This window comes from Stegodyphus dumicola, chromosome X1 (assembly GCF_044657685.1).
Source record: "Stegodyphus dumicola isolate Sdum_Otavi_A_Nest chromosome X1, ASM4465768v1".
Classification (NCBI taxonomy): domain Eukaryota; kingdom Metazoa; phylum Arthropoda; class Arachnida; order Araneae; family Eresidae; genus Stegodyphus; species Stegodyphus dumicola.
In genome coordinates this window covers 254,183,555-254,206,744 of record NC_140780.1, presented here as the reverse complement: position 1 = coordinate 254,206,744, position 23,190 = coordinate 254,183,555, and the positions used below count along the sequence as shown (strand labels likewise).

At 33.1% G+C, this 23,190-nt stretch overlaps 1 protein-coding gene and 1 long non-coding RNA gene across 4 annotated transcripts in view; one reads left to right on the top strand and one right to left on the bottom strand.

Moving 5' to 3' along the window:
* Positions 1-23,190, bottom strand: part of LOC118188691 (uncharacterized) — a 120,709-nt gene that overhangs the window by 60,872 nt on the left and 36,647 nt on the right. The gene's annotated exons all lie outside the window — the stretch shown is intronic.
* LOC118188689 (uncharacterized) overlaps positions 1-23,190 on the top strand; it is a 51,626-nt gene that overhangs the window by 21,971 nt on the left and 6,465 nt on the right. For both annotated transcript variants that reach the window (XM_035359186.2, XM_085807520.1), the window contains one exon: positions 17,091-17,137. In XM_035359186.2, coding sequence (XP_035215077.1) covers positions 17,091-17,137 — 47 coding nt within the window. The remainder of the gene's footprint in view (positions 1-17,090; positions 17,138-23,190) is intronic.

Sequence of the window (23,190 nt, the reverse complement as noted above, 5' to 3'; positions counted from 1 at the left end):
CAATGTCAGTCTGCTTGCTAAAGATTCCTGAAGGCCACATGTTGCCCTTGAAAACCAGCGGCTAACAACCTAGCTGGTACTGCTTATCCATTCATTTACTGCACATTTTAGAATTTTGTACATAATTTCTTTCCCATATACGTCTTCTTCATGGTTTAATTCTTTACTTAGAGACACATCAAGTGACGCATTTATATATTTGCTTTCTGATTACTATATTTCAGCATTTACTAAATTTTCACGTTGATTTTTTTTTAGATAACTAAAAAGTTTATCCTGTTGTTTGACCGAGACAGATTTATACGCTTGAGTTTATGGATCATTGCTTTGTATGATCTATATAATCCGATTTCAGAAAATCGTTACAAGATTCATTTTTTATTAGTAGTTTGCATTTCCGATTGTATACAATAATTTCTTGTCGTACGCGGCAATCAAATATCTGAGGATTAAAATAATAACGATTGCTAAATGTTTTTATACGGCACAAAAAAACCAGGCTAGAGAAACTTTTGAAAAAAATCGCATGACGTATTTAGCATTTCTTATCTTGATAACTCGAATGGTTAGCTGATTAATATCATTGAATATTTCTAGGCACATAATCAAAAATCTACAGGCATTTCAAAAATCTGAAAATATATAGCTTCTCTTAAGTAGCATAAAAGTTCTTGAAAATTCTGAAAATTTGCAGTTTTTCTTACATGTAATAAACGATTATTATGCTATTACATTTTATAATTTATTCTAAATGAATGAATTATTAATCAAACATTGTTTAATACGTTTAAAAATTTAAACTAAGATGCTCTGAAGCTATTATTGCTATATAAATAATTCTATGTGCTTCATTAGAAAAATCCCATGTTTCAGTCCTCTAAATTTTTTAGTGACAGTTGTAATTTCTCTGTCCTATTCAAAATAAAATAAAGTTTTTAAAAGCCTAAGTAAGAGCAAGCATGTGTAATTTCCAACTCGCTTTGAGAAGATGATTTTTATAGAACGCATGTTGATGCTCACTATAAAACTGAAAATTTTTCTTTCTACTAGCCAAAAGATGCAACAAATTGTATTACTCCTTACAAAACTTCTTGATACTCTAATTAATGTATATGTAATATTAAGTGGTACTTTTGCCGTTTCACCGGCGCAAATCTCGCCAAGCAGACTTTATTGGCGACAACATACAGAATGCACATAAAAAATGTTAACAAATGTTAGTTCTAAGAATGTTTTATTTTGAAGGCATAAACATTTTAATATCGTTTAAAATTTTGTAAAAAATCCAATAAATAAAGACAATAAATTTGCGAAAAGATATTAATTTAAGAATTTATTATGCTTTCATGGTTCAACATCCCGATTCGCCTTTTCATATCACGTGACCCCAAGTGATCTCATCTCACGTAAACTACGCTACAAAAATCTAATTCTCTCAGTAATTATCTACGATAATTTCAAGTTAAATCTTAATTTGGAATAAAAGTTTAAATGCAAGAATTATTTCAATTCGTACGAATAGCTTACTCAGAAATTATGTAAAACCGCAGTGCTTTACTTCGCTAGTGCATTCTCATTAGAATGGATAAATTTAATCCTTGACTTTGACTTTTCTATATTTTCGCCTTCGTGTGAGCGGTGTGATTGCATCGTAATTGACTTAATTACCGCGAATGGCCTTAGGGCGCTAAAATTAAACTATCTGGTAAAATTTCTATGTAACTGTATGCCAGTATTGAAAGAAACAATCAATCTGATAAGAAATGTCTGCGAATTGTTTTGAAAATGAGGCATAAAAGGTTACCAGCGAGGATATTACTTTTGGCATCAGTTGTATCATTATAAGCAACTTTAACGCCTGCATTGACAAAACGGAAAAGTGCCTATTAAGTATTAAATTTTTAAGGATTGTTGATATAGAATGACTTGGGTTTCTTTTTAGAACTTTGGTTCGCAATGAATAGAAAAGAAAAATACATAGCTAAATTAATTATTACTCAACTAATTATAATATAAAAATTTAACACATAAACTTGCATGCTTAGTGCTCTACTGTAAATGCCGATTATACATAAGCCCACCTATGGCCAAGTAGATATGGCCACTGAATAGTGAATGGATATACACTATTAAATGAGTAACACAAATAAGAACCAGTTTCCCTAAAAAGTCCTTCTCGAAGACATTTCTTCTTCTTGGGCTTTTCTACCTCATCTCCTTTGCCTTGAGCAATTAATCTAACCGATTATGTATATTTATTTCGGGCATTAAGATTTAGCTCAAATAATTATATATATATATCACTAATTATTGCAGCGATAATCAAGCCAGAATTTTAATGCTGCCATGTCTGCTCGCAGAAACATTTGGCGATCTTGTAGAAATGTAAGGATTATACTATCTTGAAGTTTCTGCAGAGCTGTAATTTGATACAAGAAAGTTTTGAAAAGAACAGTTGAATTACCAATTAAATAGTACTCTTCAGAGCTGATATGCATTTTCATTCCTAAGTAATTTATCTAAAGTAATTTGCGCATTGTTCCAGTAAACTATAATAATTAATCACTAAACTTCCTTTCTTTCCAAATACATCTTAAAATGATACAATTATATAAATAAGATAATATGTAACAGTAAATTTGTGTCCTAAACGCGATTTCTGGTATGTTTTTAAGCTGCCGTGTCTGCTCGCAAATCTATTATTTTACGTTAAATATATGCCCATTTAAAACATTTTACCGTGACACGAGTGTGTAGGAAAACAGAGCAATGTTAGTCTGCTTGCTTAAGATTCCTGTAGGCCACATGTTGCCCTTGAAAGCCAGCGGCTTAACAACCTAGCTGGTAATGCTTATCCATTCATTTTACTGCACATTTTAGAATTTTGCACATAATTTCTTTCCCATATACGTCTTCTTCATGGACGTAACCAGTGTGAAGAAATTGAAATTACTCTACAGAACTTTCTGCTGTAAAATTTTCTTAAAAAACTATATTTCGAAAAACAAAATGTGAACAATTTTGATAACAAACTGACACACCTTGATTCCTCTCAAATATTGTAACTCTGATAACAGGTACCTCGTATATCTGTCAGAAAACGAAAGCTAAATTTTTATAATTTCTTTCTTTTACAGATAAATAGTACTATCTTTGCTCCATAGAATTAGATAAATACGGATAAAAATAAGCATTTCAATTAGATTTAAGGAAATAATAAAATCGTGTGAGCGCTAAATGGCATGTACCCATATCATTAAGCGAAGAGCAAATTAGGTTTTCAAAAATTAGCATGTAGTGTTTTTTACTTTTGCTTAATATTGTATAATTTGAAAACTAAATGAACAAAAATTTAACAAAAAGAGGTCTATATGATCATTTTAATTTTTTAGATTTTTTAAACTTATTTTGTTAATTCGACAGCTGTCTAAAATCACAGATACAGCAAATTAGACGGAAGAATTATTTTGCATTTGATATACTTACATGCACATGCGTGTGTCTCAGCATTCGTGTGCTTTATGTTCCATTAAGCTAATATGGCTATTAAACTTTGCGTTACATTTTCTATATTATAGAGGCCTAATATGACACCATTGACTATCTCCGCATGTGTTATCTGTATTTATGTGTTATCAACGTATTAATTTTTATCCTTGAATATGTATCTGTAAGTATTAAAAAAATGTACCTTTTTTGCAAACAAAATAAAAGCCTTTTTTAATTTAATAGGGTTTTTTCCCAACGCTCTGAAGATTACTATTCGCTTTTGTTTGCAGTTCTAATAATCAGTATACCCAAAATGATAATTGAAAACAGATGGTCTGAACTAAGAAATCTAATGTGTTCTTAAATATTAACTTTTTTAACTTCACATAGATAATATAGTTTTAAACGTATTTTAACATTCAGTTTAAAAATATATATATATTTAAAATGCTTTTCTCCAAAAAACAAAATGTTATATTCAGTTCATATATTAGTAATTAATGGAGTAACCTTTGTTCATATATTAAACCTACGTGCAATGCACACAAATAAAGTTTATTAGTTACTGCGTGCATCTTTTACTACGTACAGGAAAAATTAAAATTCATTGGTTATTGCGTATAACTTTTACTACATACAAATGGAATAAAATTCATTAGTTACAGGGAAATATTAATTTGTTATGTGAAATTTGTCTAGGTTATTAAAATTATATGCTACACAGATCTATGAGTTAATGTCACTTTGTATTTATATTTCGAAGTGTAAGTTCTCAAACGTGGACAATAAATTTATGATTGCTCTTCTAAATTGAAAGCAAGTAGCATTTTTCATTTTATATAGACTTTCGTTCGTTTCGTTCGTTTCGTTTTATTCGTTCTTTTGAAAACGAATGGACTATTATTATTATAATTACTATCAAATACTAACATAAATATGTCTTTAATTTTTTATCAATTATTTAGGCTTGAATCCACATTATTTGGAATTTACCTTGAAGAAAATTTCAAAAAACGAAAAAGTATAGACCACCTAACTTGTTGTGTCATGCAGTATTTACTTTTTAATGTGCAGTTTGGGTTAATAGCTACATCAAAATAACCGTGTATGTGATAAAACATACTTTCCTCTCAACTGCATCTGAATATAGCCTTATATGAAATCAAAAATGCGTTTTAAATTAAACTTTTTAAAAATGTCTTGAAATTCTTGCAAAATGAATAGATTAAATGCATGGATAAACTGGTAAGCATAGATTATTTTATTATGGTAAACTATTTGGTCTAAACAATCCTTATAATGATGATTTCAAGAGGGGAGTGTTTTTCTAACGTGGACAAGCTTGCATTTAGAAAACACATAAGAAAGGCCAGTAAATCTCCGTTCAGCCATCTAAAATCAGCTGTCGAGATACGGGGTCGTGAAATCTACCAGGGCAATGCTTAGAGTTCATTCATACTTGGCCGTTGTAGGCTACATTATTTCACTACAGAAATAATTATAAAAGCCAATAAAAAGCCAGTAAAAATAATATAAGCCAGTAAATATAAAAGCCAGTTAAAAAACACCTGCATACGAATGATCATCTTGATTATCATGAATTTGCTCTCAAAGTGCTTAAAGTTTGTTAACTCTTATAAATTTTTATCAAAGTTCAATAAATTTTAAACATGATCGGCATTAAAAATATGGATAATTTAAGAAAACATAGATTTTATTTTCTATTTTTGAAATCATATTTCAGAACTCTTAACATTTAAATTCTAAGGGATATTTTAAGTAATTCTAAGGGATTATTCAAAGTAAATTTTCAAATAATGTTTTCTTCCTATTGAAAGTTTTGTGATACTTCACAAAGGAAAACATATTACGATAAATCAATAGTCAAAGCTTAGATTTTTAGGATCCAGTTCAAATTTGGCACTTAACGGTACATTTTAAATATTCAAACAATTATTTCTGCTGGATTTTCTAAATTCTTTTAAATCAGAGATTCCTGAGAGAAACCGGTCGTCTTTCTAAAGTAGCACATTGCTCAAATTTTCAGGCCAAAATGAACGCGAAAGTATTTTTGTGGTTGTTTACAAAAGCAGGGAAATTATCATTTAACCTTCGTTCAGGTCATCCGTTAAACAAGCACGCCTTCCTCGTGTTTGTTTACTCTCATATTAAAACATCATTTCTGTGTCATAATTCTGAAAGTAGTTACATTCTAAATGGTTTGAAAACTCTGCGTTAATTGCACACTCTCTTTTTGTTTAAAATTACTTAACTAGAACTAATTAGGTTTACAAAAACGGCAATGAATTTAAGTAATTCATCGTGATAAAATATTAGGAGATCATTTACCTTAGTGGTCTCAAATTCAAACTGCATGCAGACCAAATGACCAATCTGATAACAACTGAGGTCTTTTTTTTTTTTTTAAGCAAAAGGGAAAATCTTTATTAATAAATTCAAAAAATATTTTAAATAAATTTTAAATTTCTCTTATTAAATATTTATCAAAACATACATAAGCAAAAATTATTATATCCAAAAAAAAAAAAAAAATGAAAATTTTTATTTATTTTCTGTCTGAAATGTAAAGTTTGGCACCTTCAAGACAATTTTATTCGTTACTTTTCTAATTCAAATATACTGACGGGTAAATATATTTTCAGACAAATATTTACTTCAAATAATTTAATGTTAACTATTAAACTGCCTACTTTAAAATTGCCTGAAAATAAACCAGCGGGAAAAAACTTGAGAATAAATAATGACAACCCAGTCTCTTTCTATTAGTTATTAAATTTTTCATTGACGAATAAATGAAAATACATATATTTGTATATAAGTTATTTTAGAAACTCTTATATTTCTTAGTATAACCAGACATTTGATGGTACTCAATTCCGATAAAATCTGTAGCCTTGGATAGATATTACTAGAAACTGTCTTCACGTATTGTAGATGCTTAGGTCAGTCGGGTGCTTTTTTTTTTTTATTGATTTTCCAAACAAAGGGCTGTTGGCATCTAAAAGTATTCCCAAACAAAGCGATTACTTTAGTGCAAAATTTTGTAACTGAGCATACTTATTTTTAAAATGGACATATAAATGTTAATAAAACCTTTACCTTCAAATCCTTGAATTCTATGTCTCACTGTAAATTCTTGTATTGCACTATAAAATAATAAGATCCTTTACAGATTTTCTAAGGCATTATTTGTGCTAGTTTTCGATGGTCATGAAAGTAAGGTAAATTCAGATTTAAAACAACTAAAATCTTGAAATTTTTCCAACTCTGTGCTTGCAACAAATACATAATTGAAGTGTATTCGCTGGCCGCATAAAATTGCTTCAAACGCCGCATGCAGCCTGCAGGCCGCCAAATGAGACCGTTGCCTTAGATGACTGGAGTGGATTTTTTAATTTAGGCAAAGCATTCAGATCAATATTTGACAGATAGCATTCCACATTATGAAATTCGAAGACCTTATACCTCTTTTACCTTACTCCAACCTTTCGAGAGTACTTTTAGATTTTTAAGTGTTCTCATTCGGAAAAGATAATAAAAAGATTTCAAATGTTTTCATCTGAAAAAACACTAACATCACAAATGTCCATAGTCCAAGTTTCAAAGGCGGCCTAGCGAAGTGTGCAGTAAGCTCCAGTAACCGCTCGAAAATGCCCTGTATTACAAGATTTCTAAGTAACAATCTAGCTGTTCTTAGGATACTAATGCAGGCCAAGTCTCTTTTTGGTAGAATTATGTTTATTTATTTTGGGTAATTTATCCCTCAGTTTAATATGTTGGTTCCCATTATATCTTGATCATTTTCTTTGGTTTCGTAGGTAGCGTGACCTGCATAACGCTCTTTGTATTAATGAAATTTCCTTCTTTTTTATAGAGTTCATATACATTTACTTGTGTTTTTTGGAGTAACAAATGAATTACACAATATGAAACTTCGACAAAAGCATTTATTTCGATAATTTCTGAACAAGCCTGTTTAAACCATGTTTTATTATTCTGCATAAATATGCATCTCATAAAGGATGCATTCTTCGAAGTAACAAATGAATTTCGTAATATCGACATTCGACAGAAGCATTTATTTAGATAATTTCCGAGCAAGCCTATTTTAACCATTCATAAGTTTTATGATTTTACATGAATATGCATTTCAGAAAGGTTGTATTCTTCGAAGTAATAAATGAATACGCAATATGGAACTTCAAAAGAAGCATTCATTTTGATGATTTCTGATCAATCCTGTTTCAACCATTCATCAGTTTTATTATTTTATATAAATATGTATCTGAGGAAGGAAACAATGAATTAATTACGTAAGATTTTTCTTACCTAAAAAACGAGTTAAAATTACAGTATTTGCTGGCGTATAAGACTCACCCCCTTTTTCGGACACATTTTTGAAGGATAAAACTTTATATTACTGATCATTATAATGAATTTACAGTATTTTAAATATAAAGTAATACAAATACAAAGTAATACTTTCTGCAAATACCAAATCTATCTGGGAAAGGACACCTTTTAATCCTCTTCATCAAAACACAGACACTCATATCCAGAAATAAATGAAGAGTGACTTGAAACCTCTTCTAAATCAGCATCTGAGTCCTCATACAACAAATTGTCCTCTGTACCATACAATGCATTACTAACGCCACACTTCTTAAATGATTTAACCACTGTCTCTGTTTTTACCGCATCCCATGAAGCTTTGACCATGAAGCATTCACAAACGACGTACCGATGCAATAAGTATCGACGTATAAGATGATGTATCGGCGTATAAGACGCCCCCGTTTTTCAGACCTATTTTCAAAGAAAAAAAGGACGTCTTATACGCTTGCAAATACGGTAATTAAAAAGAAATATTAAGCTTTTTGAAATTAAGAGTTAAATTGTATAGATTTCACATTACCATATGCAATATGAATATTTCAAAACCATTTCTGGATTATAATTTGTATTTGTTAGACCCAAGTTTGTGTACGCGTCTTCTGAAGAAAGTTACATTACTCTTGATGATAACGAGAAAAAGATCAGTATCAAAAGGGAAAAGTGTCTAAAAGATTCGGCACACTAGTATGCTGTTTTGTATGCATACCTATACACACCATGAAAGAAACGTTGTCTGAAAATATATTTAATCGCCAGCAGAGAGGGCAAATGCTTTATAATGCATGTTTTTGCTTTTGGATCTGACAACGGCAGTTGAATGCGTTAGGGAACTGAAGAAACCTTGAAGCTTGAAACCTGATGTGGACATTCTTTGCTTTTAATTATGGATTGTTTTGAATGTAGAATAATATTTCTTGAACCCTGATCACATAACTACCAGTGGCAGAAGCTTGGATACATTTTATTAACTCATATTTTTCAGTTTTGTGGCGCCCAACAGTTGCGCACGGACAGTTTTATGAGATTTAAGAATACATTTAGAAGTGGACGTTAACCCTAAATGACTCATATCCATGTTGTTGGAAGATTACTTATATAAGCTATTTCAGAGTCAAAATATGCTGTAAATGTACAGAACCTAACATCTTTCTTTACACAGGCGTACCGAGAAGTTAACGCTTTTGCGACTGCTGTAGTAAGGTGACCATACGTCCCGGATTTCCCGGGACAGTCCCAAACTTTCAGTCGTTGTCCCGACTTTTTACAACTCGTTTTCTGGTCCCGAGTTTACAACATTTGTCCCCAATTGTCCCGAAGAACAGTAATGTGAGAACGTAAAGGTTTAAATGAATATATTTAAGTAGTGTAGTTTGCAAACTGAGAATACAAGAGTAAGTTAAGAGACGCGCGCCATACCATCCGTATTAGCAGGGAATTCCCCCATCTAGGATTTACCTTAGAAAAATTGCAGTGCCAGGAGTTCAATTTCTCATCCCTGTATTTCTCTCCCCAACGGAATGTTTGTCACAGCTGCAGTTCGAACTGTCACTTACAGACAACACTGCGATTTTTAATTGATATATTAATTCGATTGTGATTTGAATTTATAATATATACATATATTTTTTAATTATCAACAGTGCATTACATATGTGTTCAGCAATGCATTACATATGTTAGTCTTTATTATCTCCTTACACATTATTACACGGCATCTAAAAATAATTCTTTTGTCATTTGCTCAAATTTCATTCCAAATATATCCATCTAAAATCATCTTTTTTTGTCACGTTTAGATCGTATAATTTTTATTCCATCATCATTTTGATTTTGCATAAGGGTTAAGAAAATTTTAAAATATCTGCCGAAACGACGACGTGTAATGACGTTTCCCGTTTGGCAATGACATATATTTTTTATTTATCATCGGTGCATTACATACGTGTTAAGGATATATTTTACTGCAGTTTAGTTTAATTTATTATTTATTTTTACCATTGATTATTTTAGTAATGGGTTCAATAAAAAAAATGTACATTTAACGAAAACTTCCAGAAGGAATACCCGTTTATTCAAAAAAACTGTAAGCGATTCCGATGTACGGTGCAATACATGCTCTCCGAAATTTTCAATAAGCCATGGTGGACATGCGGATATTAAACTTCATATAAATAGTAATAAAACTAAAATGTCAAACTCTGCTGCTGCATCTAGCTGATCATTAAGGAAGTTCTTCAAACAGGAGAAAATGGATGATCAAGAGGAAAAATTAGCCGCAGTAAAAGTTACTTTTGCATACCATACTACAGGCCACATTCATAGCTTTAGGTCTATGAATTGTACGTCCAAGCTGCTTCAAGTGGCATTTGAGCCTAAATTTACATGTGAGCGAACCAAAGCCGAAGCAATAATACTAAATATTTTCATGCCTTACGCTTTAACAGCTTTACACAATGATTTAGAAAAACATTCATTTGTTTTAGTCTTAACTGATGTGTCCAATTACTAGGAAATAAAAAGTTTTCCTTTAATTGTTAGATTTATAGATTGGAGTTATGAAGTTAGAATAAAAATTTTAGAATTTAAATCGTTACCTGATGAAACTCCGATATTGTCAGAAAATATTTAACTACCTGTCTTGAAGAAAAGGATTTTTTGAAAAACGTTATTGGTCTTTGTGCCGATAACAGGAATTCTAACTTTGGAGGAGCTGATAGACGTGGAGAAAATAATGTTTTTGTTAAAGTGAAACGAAACCTTAACCATGGTTTAAATGGAGTCGGATGTGCAGTGCATATTATCCAGAACACTATAAGAACATCAGCTGATGTTTTGCCAATTGATATAGGAACGATTAGTTCTAAGATGCATTTTAAATATTATAATGTTAGAGTAGAAACATTGAAAATTTTCTGAAACTTCGTGGAAACTAACTTTTCAATGATGCTAGGGTATTCACAAACAAGATGGGTAACATTACTTCGCATTATTGAAAGGGTACTCCAAATGTTTTTTACCACTGAAGGCTTATTTTGAATCTCAAGGAAAGGTATAAGGTATTTCTCCCGCCTTCTTGGCATGCCTTCATGGTGTAGTGGTCTACACGCTTGGTCCAGAGGTCCGTGGTTCGATTCCCGGCTAAGACGTTGCTAATTTTTCATGTTGCCTGCCTTCCAAAAAATCCTGATGTCTCTACGAAGGGTCCCATGCTTATTTTAAAATTCTTTGAAAATCCAGTGGCAGATTAACATTCTAGATTTTGAGCTCTTCCCCTAAATTCAACTGTTCTCCTGAGAATTTGAGATCTTTCTACGTTATATAACGTTACTGGAAAAGGACAAACTTATATTAACCAATCACAGCTCGTCTCTAGAATCGCACCTACTTTGGTATAAATACCTCTGGCGAGCTAATTACGTCATTATTCTTCTTAGGTTCCGCCACGCCAACATCCATGAAGCTTTGCTTCCCCATCTAAAATGCCTACGTCTTATTTTTTAAATCGGTGTACTTAAGATTTGCTGTAATTCATTGTGATTGGATAAAGTTTTACTAAGATGATTTTATATGCGTGAAAATAAAGATCGGATCTTTTTCAAAATTCATTTTTGTGTCGGTGTCGTCATTCTGGAAAAGGGCAACTAAAACTTGTACGGTATTTCTCCCGCCTTCTTAGCATGCCTTCGTGGTGTAGTGGTTCTACACGCTGGACCGGTATTCCAGAAGTCCGTGTTTCAATTCCCGGCGAAGGAGGTTGCTCATTTTTCATCTTGCCTGCTTCCAAAAATACCTAATGTCTCTACAAACTAATATTAATCAAAAATAGCTTCTCTCTAGAATTGCATCTACTTTGGTATAAATACATCTGGCGAGCTAATTACGTCATTATTCTGCTAGCATCTACATTGCTAACATCTTCCCGCTTCGCTTCTTTAAAATGCCTACGTCATTCTTTTTAAAAAACCAGTGTGTATAAGAAATTATCATAAATGTATGATAACAGAGTATGTTGTCTACGAGGAATTATTCTAGTGTGCCTGGAAATTTGGAAGTAAGGATGATAATTGGCTGAACTTTGTTTAGTATCAACTTCGTTCTCTCGCCCTACCACTCAGACATCGCAACTGTGCTTCGAAAATCATTGTATGCATATAGCGCCCCGAATTTCGAACATTGAAATCTGATCACCTTGGCTGTATTATAAATGTCTATACTGGAAACGCATTCAGTTATGTCTGTATTTTCCAGCATGATCAGTATTCATCGCAACAAGTTTAACCTCTGCAAGAATAATACAATACTGTATTTTGCTGCTGTAATTATATTCATTTGAATAATTATTTTACTCGTAGGTAAATAGTTGAACATTAGTAACAAAGGTAATAGATGACATAGATGGTAATGCTACAAAGTTTGTTCAAGTAGGATTTTTTAATCAGAAAGAGGCATTTAAGAGGCAAAAACGGAAGTAGATATCTCTCCAAACTGGTTTTTGTTTCAACAACTTCGATGATATGGAACAACCTCTTTGTTTAACTTGCAATAATGTTTTGGCTCTGGAGAGTATGAAACCATCAAACTTAAAATGGCATCTTGAATCCAAGCATCCTTCGTACGTCAATACACCAAAAGAATATTTCAAATGACTGTTTAAATCTTCAAATAAAGACAAACAATATTTTGAGAAATTTATTACGGTTAGAGAAAAGTATTTAGTCGCGTTATACTCGAGTTTATCCAAACTCAAATCCTTCACTGAAATTTTTCTTCTTTTTCCCGATAACTTAAAGTGAGATTTGGCATGACAACTGGCATGATTTTACATTAAAACTTTCTATTTTCTTAGGATTGTTTAAACTTATTTTCTTAGCCAAAAACGATTATGCCTATACATAACTATATATATATAGGAAGGAAGCTATTAAGATGCAGTTCAGAAAGCATTTGGAGTCGAGCCAGTGTTTCTCAATATTATTTGATAAAAAACCAAAAGTGATAACCAACAGATGATTGCAAACAACTGATTGCAGCAAAGTTAGGACTCTTATTGTTCACAAGTGTATCCATAATTAAGTTTTTTGACGCATATAGACGTACTTATTACATATTAAAATTCATTTTTTAAAGACTGAAACCTGGAAAGGAAGCTATATATATATTAGTCGATCAATTGCGTGTCATTTGAAAGTGGGCAAGTTACATCTAGATTGTGAATCATTGTTCTGAAATAGGCCGTTTTTGCTATAGGCTATAGCTATTCTGAAACTAACTTCTCCAGATTGCAACGAACTGAAAAAAGGAGAATGAGCGGCTGACTTAAGTCTTAGATTATCTCTGCGTCAGCCTTTGGGACAGTTATTCAGTTGATATGAAAGTATTCGACTGTATCATAGTAAATGGTTACAAAATCCTTTAGTTTAGAAAAATGTTCTCCTACATAGTACTTTTACAGATATCTAGAATTCAAGAAGTTATAAGGCAGTCTCGTCAGTTTAGTGTAGAAATTCATTGAATAGCAATTAAATAAAAAATGGTACTTGGAACTGTCTCAGAAATATAAAAAATAACAACCTGAAAAATAGCATTTTTTTATATATATTTCGTAGAATTCAATCAAGGGAGACACGCACCATAAATTCTCCTTTAAAGAAGGTGCAGAGACAGGGGGAGAGTCCTTCCCATCTTCTGTACGTAAGCGCATTTCGTCATAAGACAAATCACATCCTTGAAACATAAATAATTATATTCTTTGCGAAGATAGGCAGCAGAAGAACCGCGAACTAAAGGTGTTATCCTTGAACTATTTCTATTTAGTGACCGTCAAGTTACAGTTTTTGATACATTTTCTTTCATGCTTCTAGTCTATTCTTATTTTTCCCATTCTCTATCATAAAAAACATGGCAGTAGGATTTAATACACTTTAGTCACTGACCATAGCAGTCATGCTCTAGTGATTGGTAAATGTTGCGTTTAAATCGATTCACTGGACAAATTTTTTTTATTTTTGAAAGCAGTTTTTGAAAGTTCAGGCACTTTTTCAAGCTGTTACGGAATTCAGTATTATCAGGTGACAAGGAAAAAAATGGTGTTAAGGTTTTTTTTTTTTTTTTTTTTTTTTTTTTTTTGTGCGAAACTATGCACTTTCTGCTTCCTAAACAGCATGCTTTGTGATGGCAATTAAGGGGGTATAAAACATGTAATATATCGACTGATCCTGATCTTAGCGATGCAATTCTCTAGCAACATATCAATGTTTTAAAATCAGAAGAAATTTATTATCTGAAAAATTGAAACAGGTAACTGATAAAACAAAAATAGGATTTGAAATTTTGACTTTCTACGAGTATATAACAAATATGAATAGCTAGATCATTGTGTTTTATATGTCAAGGTATCAGAAAAGTGTATAATTTTCAGCGGCCCATAAAATGCAATAAGATTCATTCCCAAGACAGGATAATGTTTCACTGGAGCTCAGCGTTATCTCGAATTCAAGACCGTTAAGCGTTTGCATGGCGGAGTTCGGTCATCGTCTGTTCATTTGGAGAAACATGAAAGTCAGACTGCCCTCACGGTCTAATCGCAAATTAAAGAAGTAAACTGATACTATAGCCAACTGGTGCTATTGCGAAATGATACTGCTAATAGGCCATATTAGCAATAATAGAATGACAGACTGGCCGTGCATTACAGTGACAGACTAGCCGTAAGAGATTATGTTACTAATAGATCTACAAATGAGAGCTTTTTCGGTATGATCAATTTGACATTAAATTTTCAAATTGATCATACCTAAAAAGCAGATTGGTTTACAACAGATAACTTTTTAACAAGTTTACTTTATAAAAATATCGGCCATAGAAAATGAAATTAAAATTCAACAGTAATAATCTTCGCCTATTCTATCTCGCTCTGAACTGAGTACTCATTTCGTTTTCATTTTAAAGATGAGTTAAAACTGCATTAAATTTGCAGCTATTGAACAAAATCATTTCTAGTGAACTCATACTTAGTAGAACTACTCCTCATTTTACCATACAATGTCATATACGTTTTCAAGTAAAGCTCACAAATAAATCGTAACAAAAAAGTATAAGAGTATCTTTTACATGCACATCTTTATCGAGGATTATGAGCTTTGGCGATTCATAAAATGGGCCACATTTTCAATAATGCTTTTATAAAAATAAGTCTGTGTTTGAAAGCGAAAGTCTTGCATCCTAGACTAAATGTTTTTATTGACACTTGCATTTCATTTATTAACACGTTATTATGCATAACAGCTGATGCATAAAATATTTAAATTTATTCCAAGATGTATCTTTGCTGTAAATGTATTTTAAAATGTCGAACTGCTGAAACATTTTAGATTAGAGCAAACTGTATTTTACAACACTTAGCTGTACTCTTTACTAAGAATGAAAAAAAAAAAAAAAAAAAGCAAAAACGCCCAAAGATTATAGAAAGAAGGGATAGTCAGTACTAAATTAGTTCGTTGTATGGGAAAGGATTAAAGGATAAAGCCATTTTTTGCTGATAATCAGTGTTAACAATTAAATATATCATTAGATATCACAAGTATGTCATATTTACACTTAGAGTTTGATGCCTAGAAACTAAAATTCCCTATACGTATGCCATAAATATACAGAAATTTCGCTTGAACTTTGAGCGCCTGTTTTCATGTTCTTCCAAAATGAAATGAAAACAGGCGCTCAAAGTGAGGTCCATGAAAACAGGCGCTCAAACTTTTCATTTTGGAAGTTCATGTTCCTTTGTTGTATGAAAGGTATCGTCATATGGTGTATGTTATTTTTCAGTATGGATATTTTTATATATGCTATTATGAAATTCAGTTTTTAAGTAATACCTCATTTATGTTACTTTGTGACGAAATTTCAATACTTAGTTTATGAAAAAGTAATCTTTTATCGAAGAACATTTGCTTTGAGCTTTCCAAGATTTAATATTAAAGACCCACGTTCTATTTATTTGTAATAAGGTATACTTGTTCGAGTTATTCTGCATGCAACTAACCAACATACATCAACGTTCTAGAACTCCACCCCTTTGACCATTGCTAGAAGATCATTCCCCCTTTTCCAAACTCAAAAAATAAGTATACACATTTATCTAGATAAGTTTTCAACGCGTTTTGTAAATTAAACAACAAAAAGCATAGAAAATGTTTATAAATACCAGAACTTGAATAAAGTAGTTTTTTATAGTCATAAACTAAAACCAAATATTTAACAGATAAATAAAAGGCTGACCACATTCCGTCCTGAAACTGTAAAATTCCCCCCTCTGGTTCAAAACCCCTGTTGTAGAAGTTACAATATTGATTAATTTGCAGAAAAATGCAAAAGTTTTTCAAATCTGTTATGCGTTTGTACCATCAATTTGCTAGGCGTAAAAAATATTGAGTAATGTTATATGAATGCATAGATCATAAAGACATCAATCAACATGAATGTGGTCGTAATCACACAACAAACGCCGAACTGCTACTTAAATGCTTCCCTTTCATTTCTTTCATTTCTTAAAAATCTTATTAAAAATTAAAATACGGTGATTATATGATGCTTATGAGATGTTAAGAAACTAAACTCTTACCTGTGGAACAAATATTTAATTTGAGCTTTCGTAACAATACTCTATATTTTTTCTTTTCATAATTTAACTTTTCAGTATTTAAATTTAATTTTCAGAATATTCATAAAATTTTAAAAATTTTAAATTTAATTATTACTCTTATCTAGGACAGCCATAGTCAGGAATATATTTAAACCAAAATAATCTCAAATAAGTTAAATGATTATGTCAGTTCATTAGTGAAAAATGCTTTAACAATCTGTAAAAATCACAGAAAGATAAAATTAGTAATGCTAAAACAATGTTCAATTTAACCTTTAAAGAGAGAACACTGAATGGGGATATCTTTGTTTTCAAATTATTTCAGAAGAATATTACACAGCCAAGAAAGCACACAATTTGCAGTTATTGTAAATTTAAGAATGCTAAATTAAAAACTTCTTTCATGAAGATAACCAAAATAAACGTACTCGATATTCATTAATGCATACTGGATAAATACTCGATGTTTATTAACGCAATTCATTAATGCAATCTATTAAGCAATTAATTAATCCATCTAATTTCTCTGCTTTTTTATCTCTAACAGGTGCAGTGGTGTTTACTGTGGCAGTTTTGGGCGATGACAACTTACCAGTAAGTACTTTACGAAAACCTATGTGCATTAACTTTTTATTTATAGATGGATAAAAAACAAAAGCAAATACTTTTTTATGATTGCATTACCATGACTGTAGTAAGCAGTACAGTTGCTACTGGCTACAGATCTCATTCGCATGAAATTTATATCAGTAGTCTCCCAGATTCCATAAAAATGAGAGATATGACCTAAAGCAACAACCACATCTTTTTATGCTTAGTATTGGTTGTTTTTATTTTTATACTTAAAAGGCCCACCCCTTAAGTTTGAATTTCGATTTATGTTGATTCAAATTAGGTCCAATCGCATTTATATCGTGGAGTTCAGCTTATAGGAAAAGAGGGTTTGGGGCGCGTTAGGCGCACTCTGAGAGAAAGAACGTTTTGCCCTCACTTTTATAATTCTTTATGTGTCAGAAGACTGGCCTAATCATCACTTTATTGTGCAAGGTAAGTGTTGCAGTTGATTTCGGAAACTTGCTTCTGCATATTAATCATTGATAAAGCTTCTGACCACACACTTAGAATTTATTATTTTGACCTTATCAGGTTCAATGTTTCTTCTAACCTTCTTCGGAAACATACAATGACCTGACTAGGAACAGAGAGCTTACTAAAGCTAAGTTCACTAATTGTAGTAAGTAGACAGGATACAGACGAAGGGTATACAAGACCCTTTATTTTTTCTTTATATACAATGACTTCCGTACTTCGGAATACAATGACCCTCCACTCGGGGTCTAACGTAAAAGGTATAAAAATAAAACTAAACTCTAATTTAACTTTAGAATAAGATTGGCCTTATAATAACAGGAAGCGTATGTAGCACAGAGACTGTGAACACTACAATACGTTTAATTTATCAAGAGGATTAAAACCTCTGGCCTGGAAGGCAAATAGCAACTGCGTAACTTCTAAGGTAAGCGGCCTGCTTCGAACTCACTGCTTCCTCTCTCCTCCTTGGCAAAAAGGCCACACTTAAATACTTGGCGTTCGCCAGACAACTTTGCATAAAATCCTTCACGCTTATAATTCTGGCCGGAAGTAGAAAATAAGAAGTGATAGTAAAGATTTAAAATAAAATAAACATTAGTAAAACTTAAGATCCTTACATACTTCCCGCCAGAGTTAATTTGTTTGAAACTGAGGTCTAAAACGACCTTGTTGAAAACTTTTAGCTCTAAAAACTAACGCGAGGCCAACCTTTTACAATCATAACTTAGCTAGAAACTAGAAAATTTAAAAGAAAGAAATTTGTTACAATAGCAGCTCCCGGGATATACAACAATCTTTTTTTTTTTTTTTTTTTTTCATCTGTACTGCATCTAAACAGGAGCTTTATTCAATTCTGGTTCCTTCCAGAGATCTGGAAGGAAAACTAGTTTAATGAAATGTTACAGAATGACATTGCAATTAACATATAGAATATACTTCTCTTAACATTCTTATTTCATTCATGACTATTTTAATTATCTCTCCCCGTGCTCTCTGACATGTGTTGTAAAAACACCAAACACGAATGTGTTTCTGTCTATGTGTTCAACACTTCCTCCTACAATCAAAACACTAATGTGTTAAAATTCAACATACGAGACCTCTTAACACACCCTAATTTCAACTCTAGACCCTGAGGTACTATTCTGAAAGTGGCTAACTCTAAAGTGTAGCGTCAGAGAGCCTAACTACATCATTCAACCTTTAACACATATTCACCATGATTTAATCTTTACAGTCACACGAATAACAAATTTTTTAACATTACTTTCACTTTTACCATATCACGTTATTTCTAAACATTCAAAATAACAGTTCACATGTATACAAGAACATATCAAGATGCCGTTAATTTTACACATTTGAAAACATACATTAGTAGTACATTGTTAACTTCTATTCTTTTCAAAGCAAGTGCCAATTCTTTCTACATTGAAATAATACTACATTTCAAAAAGTCTTTCAGACTAAAACTTCTTTCTTGTTAGAATGTTTTAAATAAAATTTATACAATAACTTTTTACAATATTTAAGTCTTTATACAAAGCTATTATACATCAACTTTAGTTTTACGCGCGAGTAATTGAAAAACATAATAAGAAAATCGGTCACAACTCATTTCTCGCCCTTTTGGCGATAAAGGTAGACCTCGCATGAGGTAAAACTTCTTGAAATCTGCCACTTGCAGTAAGAATGAAAGATTAACTTAAGTTTGTAAAGTAACATAAAATTTTACTTATCTTTGTAATATTCAGACATCCTTTTCTGGGCCCAGTCTTTAAAGGTATAGCTGATAGTAGCTTGGTTGATCCTCCTTCTTGTACGGGCTCGCCCTTCAGTGCTTTCCTCTGGAAGCTTCCGTTTTTCACCAGTACGGCCACCCTTGAACACCTTCCTTTTGTGCTCTGCTTGTGGTCTTGGCCGTTTGAAGGCAGCTGGTCTTGGTGGAACCGGGAAACTTCTGTCGTGATCCTGCTTGGACCTCGTTGTTGGCCGTTCAAATTTTTCTTGTACTTTTTCCTCCGCCGCTGATGGCCCTTCCGCAGTTCGGCGACTTTTGCTGCGGAGAGTTCTGTCGGATGAGTCAATCTTCCGTTTCACAGCCGGGTTATAGTTGCCGTCCTTTCTCCCGGTCCTTTCCACATACGTCGTCCTTCTCCCTTCTTCATTCTGGGGGTGTTCGTGAACTCTGTTTTCTGGACGGTGGAACGGCTCCTTTTTCTTTTTACCTTCAATTTTTCCGCGGGGCAATTTTCTTTTCACTTGCTTCTGTCTCTCATTGGCTTGCCCTTGTACTTGTCGTTTTCCCACCTCTGGAACTTGTACCTGCGGTGTCTGCCGTGCCGGATCCTGCAAAAGATCTGAAAAGATTTGCATTTTATTACGATCGAAGTAGGGCTTAATTTGATCAATATTTGCGGAACAGATTTCACCATTTCTGGCCTTTAACACTACAACAGCGTGAGTTATTTTTTCTATAACATATGGTCCTTCAAATCGTGGAAAAAATTTGGCAGTTTTATCTTCTGGTGCTGAAGAAAGTGAATGCTTGATTTTTAAAACTTCATCCCCTACTTTATAAGTTACTCCCCGTCGTTTCAGATCATAGTATAACTTCTGTTTTCTTTGTGCTACTTCCGTATTCTTTTTTGCTTCTTTTATTAGTTTTTCTATATCACCCATTTTAAATTCTGGGGCTCTTTGTTGCACATAAAATAGTTTATCTAACGGTGTTATAACCTTTCTGCCTAGAAATAACTCAGCAGGAGTTTTGCCCGTTGTATCATGTTTTGCGGTCCTAAGGGCGAAAGCAAATTCATTGACATAGTTATCCCAGCTTTTATGAAAATTTTTAACATAACTACGGATAATTTTCACTATATTTCTGTTGACCCGTTCCGCTATATTTGATTGCGGCCGATACGGGACCATTTTTAAATGACGTATGCCCAGTTTTTGGCACATGTCTTCAAATATATTACTTACAAATTGAGGACCATTATCCGATATAACTTTTAGGGGCGCCCCGTATTTTAAAATATATTTATTTAAAATAGAATCAGTAACTAATTTCGCGGAGGCTCGTTTTAAGGGAACAATTTCGGTCCATTTACTAAAATGATCAACCATAACAAGGAGATAGCGACTTTTGTTTAACTGACTTTTTGGGAAAGGGCCCAATAAATCGATGCCGATTATTTCATTTGGAAATTCGGATTTAATACTATTTAGAAACCCGGCCGGGCGGAAATTAATATAATTAACGGCTTGACATGTTGGCAGGACTGGACATACGCCCTTGTTAACTTTTGCAGTTCAGGAAAGTAGACTGCCTCGCGTACGCGTTGGATAGTTTTTCGAATACCAGCATGAGAAGCTAAAGGGCTGTCATGGAGCTCTTGCAGGATATTTAATCTAAGACTAGCTGGGATAACAGGTCGAAATTCGTTGTTGGAATTCGTAGTTTTTGTGTAGAATAATAGACCATCTATTAGTTCGTAATGGGCCGCCCTATTTCTTATCGCCACAATATCTTGGTGGCTAAAATTTTCAGGATCCTTCAAATACTCATAAATACTTCCAAACTCAGGATCCTTACCCAGTTCGGTTATTACAGTTTCTCGGGAATTTATTGTACACGCTGTCAGCATTGCAACTTTTACGGTGTTACCCTGTTCGTCTAATTTAATTCGTGATAGGGCATCTGCTACGATATTTTCCTTTCCGGGGGTATGCTTGATTACCAGATTATATTCTTGCAGCTTGAGTGCCCATCTTATTAACCTTGGGGATAAATTTTTTCCTGAGTACAATCTAGTTACCGCCGCATGATCAGAATATACTGTTATCGGCGCCTTTCCAAAATAGACTCGGAACTTTCGCACTGCTAACAGAACTGCAAGTGCCTCTCTCTCGGTCGCGGAATAGTTTCTTTGTGTTTGATTTAAAGTTCGGCTAAAAAATGCCACGGGCTGCTGATTTTGCGAAAGTACCGCTCCTACCGCATAATCCGAAGCATCCGCTGAAATTTCTAAATTTTCATCCTTTTCAGGAAATTTCAACACAGGGGCTTGCGTTAATGCTTGTTTTAATTTTTCGAAAGTACTATTGGCTTCAGCCGTCCACGAGAATCTTGCCTTTTTCCTTTTTAATTTTAACAATGGCTCAGCGATAGCCGCAAAATCTTTTATAAAGGACCTATAATATGAACAAAGTCCTAGAAAAGAAGAGAGCTTCTTTGCCGTGTTTGGAGTCGGATACTTTTGTACAGCGATTATTTTTGATTCATCTGTCTCGATCCCTTTTTGCGATATTTTGTAACCTAAATATTTTAATTCAGGGGCTGCAAATTTGCACTTTTCGACATTAACTTTTAGACCGGCCTCATTTAATAAAGAAAACACCTGTCTTAAATCCTGTATATGTTGGTCGAGATTATCACTAGTAATAATGATATCGTCTAAATAGATAAATGTGGACTTTCCAAGAACAGGTCTTAACACAATGTCCATGCATCGCTGAAATGTTGCTGGGGCGCCTGAAAGGCCAAACGGCATACGCAAAAATGCATAAGTGCCAGACTTGGTTATAAAAGCAGTCTTAGGCACGTCCTCAGGCCTGACCCCTATTTGAAAATAACCATTCGTTAAGTCTAAAGTCGTCATAAATTTGGTTGATTTTATGTTCCTTAAAATTTCTTCTATGATCGGTAACGGATATACCGGATATTTCGTTATGGAATTTAATTTACGGTAATCAATAGCGAATCTCCACCTTTTTGGATGCTCCAAAGGATAATCATTATTTTTCTTACATAAAACCACCGGACTAGCATAACTACTTGAGATAGGCGTTATGATCTTTTTACGTAGCATATCGGTAATATGCCATTCTATAATTTTTTCCTTATTCTTATCATACCGGTATGGTTTTTGACGAACCGGCAATGCATCTCCGGTGTCAATACTATGGTTAGTAACCTGAGTAAATCCTGGAATATCACTAAATAAGGAAGCAAATTCACTTACCACTTGTCGGATTCTATCTTGCTCGTCATTAGGCAGGTGGTCAAGATTTAACCTTGGCGGTTCAACCTTTTCTACACGCACTGGTTTCATCGTCAGCTTAAGGGACGCTGCATTAAAATCCAGTGTAGCTTGTGCGTCTGAAAGAAAGTCTATTCCTAGGATTAAATTTGCTTGCAAATTCTTTACTATAAAAAACATCACCTTTACTTGTTCGTCCTTGATACGGATGTACAAAGGTACTTTACCTACGCACTTACATTGTTCTCCTTGCGCCGCTAATACTGTTGTATTATCCGCATTATATATGCGGTATTTGCGAAAATACTTTCTAAAAAAGACTTCTGCCACACAGGAACACTGCGCGCCGGTATCCAGGAGTGCGGTGGCCGGGATATTATTTACCAAGACTTCAATCTTCGGAAGAGTTAAATTTTTCACCATTACTGTATTTAACTTGTAGGAAGAGGGGTTTTCGTGGCCTTCAGATTTCCGCACCCTCTCGTCAGCAGAAATCCGTTTTAGTTTAAA